Source organism: Mandrillus leucophaeus, unplaced genomic scaffold, assembly GCF_000951045.1.
Source record: "Mandrillus leucophaeus isolate KB7577 unplaced genomic scaffold, Mleu.le_1.0 Scaffold1790, whole genome shotgun sequence".
NCBI lineage: Eukaryota > Metazoa > Chordata > Mammalia > Primates > Cercopithecidae > Mandrillus > Mandrillus leucophaeus.
This window is the reverse complement of record NW_012101799.1, coordinates 21,523-25,123: the sequence shown is the minus strand read 5'-3', so window position 1 is coordinate 25,123 and position 3,601 is coordinate 21,523. Positions and strand designations below refer to the sequence as shown.

General features: G+C 44.5%; 1 gene segment (V, D, J or C); it reads left to right on the top strand.

Moving 5' to 3' along the window:
* The first annotated feature begins 648 nt into the window (after positions 1–648).
* LOC105537697 lies at positions 649–1,300 on the top strand. The segment is given in 2 exon segments: positions 649–781; positions 885–1,300. Coding segments are annotated over 2 exon segments (462 nt in total).
* Positions 1,301–3,601: the final 2,301 nt, after the last annotated feature.

Genomic DNA, 3,601 nt, shown 5'->3' with positions numbered 1-3,601 from the left:
ACAAGTACCTGAAAATTAATGTGCCTGGCCCCTAGTTCTCTCCACATTTTCAGGTGAGAGCTGGAATGCGGCAACATCACACATGCTCTTATTACGGAAGGTGGGTTCTGAAAACCGCAGTAGGAACGTCCAGCTTTGTCCTGGAGTTGGTTTAGGGAGCAGTCAGAGCCAGTGACAAGGAGCACAGGACCAGATACTGGGCTTCACGCATTCCAGACAGGAGCTCCTAGATGCATACAGAGTCCCCACCACGTGTGGGTTCACTTCCACATCTGTAAATGGAGAAAATATTGACTCCTACAGAACATAATTTACACAAATATTTAAAGATGAAATAGGGTGATCAGGGCAAAGTGCTTATCACAGTACAATTTCATAATAAGGCAGCATATTTTCCAAATTCCATCATTATCTGCAAACTTCTGCAGGGCACCGTCTTATTATCTAGGTACAGCCTACTCCTCAAGCGTCCCACCCTGAAGCTTGCTATATAGTAGGAGACATGCAAATAGGGTCCTCCCTCTACTGATGAAAACCGACCCAACCCCTGTCTCTTATACACATCTAGATGTGTATAAGAGACAGGCTATATAGTAGGAAACATGCAAATAGGGCCCTCCCTCTACTGATGAAAACCGACCCAACCCTGACCCTGCAGCTCTGAGAGAGGAGCCTTAGCCCTGGATTCCAAGGCACTTCCACTTGGTGATCAGCCCTGAACACAGAAGACTCACCATGGAATTGGGGCTGAGCTGGGTTTTCCTTGTTGCTATTTTAAAAGGTGATTCAGGGAAAACTTGAGAGATTGAGTGTGAGTGGATATGAGTGAGAGAAACAGTGGGTTTGTGCGGCAGTTTCTGACCAGGCTTTCTCTTTGTTTGCAGGTGTCCAGTGTGAGGTGCAGCTGGTGGAGTCTGGGGGAGGCTTGGTAAAGCCTGGGGCTTCCCTGAGACTGTCCTGTGCAGCCTCTGGATTCACCTTCAGTAGTTATGGCATGCACTGGGTCCGCCAGGCTCCGGGAAAGGGGCTGGAGTGGGTCTCATATATTAGTAGTGATAGTAGTTACATATACTACGCTGACTCCGTGAAGGGCCGATTCACCATCTCCAGAGACAACGCCAAGAACTCGCTGTCTCTGCAAATGAACAGCCTGAAAACCGAGGACACGGCCGTGTATTACTGTGCTAGAGACACAGTGAGGCGAGGTCAGTGTGAGCCCAGACACAAACCTCCCTGCAGGGGCGCGCGGGGCCACCAGGGGGCGCCCGGGACACAAACCTCCCTGCAGGGGTCCCCGTGACCACCAGGGGGCGCCCGGACACTAAGCTCGGGGCTGTCTCCAGAGCAGGAGCCGGAGCTGCTAAGGCCTGGCTTCCTGTCATGGTCTGCGGCTGCCTCATTGTCAAATTTCCCCAGGGAACGTCTCCAGATTTACAATCTGTACTAACAGTTCATGTCTGTAAATGCAAAACGTTTTTGTCCTTTTTGTTTCTTTGTTTTTTTGTAACAGGAAGACACAGCCTCACCTCCATAGAAACAACAGTGCCACTTTGGGTGCAGATAATCCTCCTGTGATCAGCAGGATGAAAGTCCCGAGGACTCTCAGGGGAACCTGGAGAGTGTTTGCCAGTTAGATTCAGGGCAGAGACCTCCATGGGAATCTCTGATTAGAACAGGCTTTGAGTTCTGATGGGAGCCAAGAGAGACGCTCACTCAGGGTCAGGGTCCTTAAAACCTGATGGTTTTCACAGTTATCCCCCCTCGTCTTGTAAAACTGTGCACATCTGACTCAGACTGATTCAGTTGACAGTCTCTCTCTATATATTCTCTCTCTCTCACGCACACACAAGCACGCGCACACACACACACACGTCCTACAATGAAAAGATCATATGATCAAGTAACAATATGATGGCTGCTCTGAGCCAAAAGTGGAAGGCTCAAAATAAAACCTATCTTCTCAGCATCTTGATCTTGGAGTTCACAGCACGGATAAATGAAATAAAATGAATGCTGCATGAGTCAACAAGTATGATAGTTTGTAATGGCAGCTTAAACTGATGAAAGAAAATTTGGGGTTCAGAAGTGGAATTCTGATGTTACAATTATTTAAACATTTTGAAAGTAGCTTGGAATTGGGTTGTGTGTAAAATGATGGATACCATTGACATACATGAAGAAATTTTTATATTGAGGGTCATTCCGAAAGACAGAAATGAGTAGAGTGGTTTTGGAAAGTGGAGGAATGGTGATCCTTATCATAAATTTGTTAAAAAGAACTTGGCTGGACCACGTTATAAAATTTAGTGAATGATAACTTGTGACTAGTGAGAACTTGTGAGTAGCTGAGAATAATTCTAAGTACAGTGTTGAAGGTATTTTGCTTGGTTTCTCCTGAGTGCTTATAATAAGTGAGGTAGATAAATTAAAATCAGAAAGACTATAAACTAAAAAGAATACAAAAGCTGAAGGCTTAGAAAATTCCCAACCTATCCATATTGCAAAAATCAGAAAGTGTATTCTACAAAGAACACTGAGTATATGGCTCAAATATCACTTAGTAAGAAGTCTAAGATACTCTATGAAAAGAAACATTTCCAGTTTTAAAGAATGAGAATTGACCCAAGTAAATTTGAAGAATACTGTTAGATTTTTCAGATTTAATGGCCTGGAATAATAGAGCTATTTGGCTGGAAATGTACATGATTCTTCTTGAAGGGAGAAAAATAAGCTTTAAATTTATTTAGAAACCATCAGACCACTGCCTTTATTTTAACAGACTAGAAAACCTGTTTCTATAATCTTGAGGAAGAAACCACCCAACAGAGGCTTGGGTTGGGAGCACCCAGCAAGCCCTGTGTGTAGGGCTGATGAGGCCTTTGACATGGGAGCTTGGCCTAGCAGTGCCTCAGGAGTGGTGCCTCTGCCTGCAGCCTTGGAGCTGATTCTGCTGCCCCAGTAAGCGGAGAAGGAAAAAGATTTTTCTGGGGAAGGTTACACCGGGGGCTTAAAGCCTATGGCAATTTGTTCTGCTATGCATTGTAGTTGCTGGAGACATACCACCCATTTTGCCCCCTATTTTTTTTCCTTTGGCAATGAAACTGTCTATTCTATGCTTAATTCTACAGGACACAGCAGAGGCTGCATCCTGTGTGACAAGATTCAGCATGAAAGGCTCCTATTACCTGAGCCAGAAGCATCACTGATCTGCGGCCATCAGTTTCTTAGGTTCATATCACTTTAAGGGACCAAGTACAAATGTCTATGGCGTATGTCATTCTTAAACTGCAGAAATGGTGTCGAGGAAGAAGGTGAAGATGAGAGAGCAGGAGGAATTACGAAAATCCAGATAGCATCTTCTCTTCTAGAGTGGAAGGTACACTAGTACTTTTATGAAACAATAAAATAGATGACATGTGTCATCATCATGGAGTGTCTCACAGGGGCAGTGCACAAATAAATTTCTAAATATATCATCAGGTAGGTGTAATGGATGAGGCTTATTTCCACACAGGGAGCCCATAAATACCCAGAGAAGTAAAAAATCCAACACCTGGAAAGAAAAATGCCTCATCTTGACATCACAAACCCATCTCAGTAA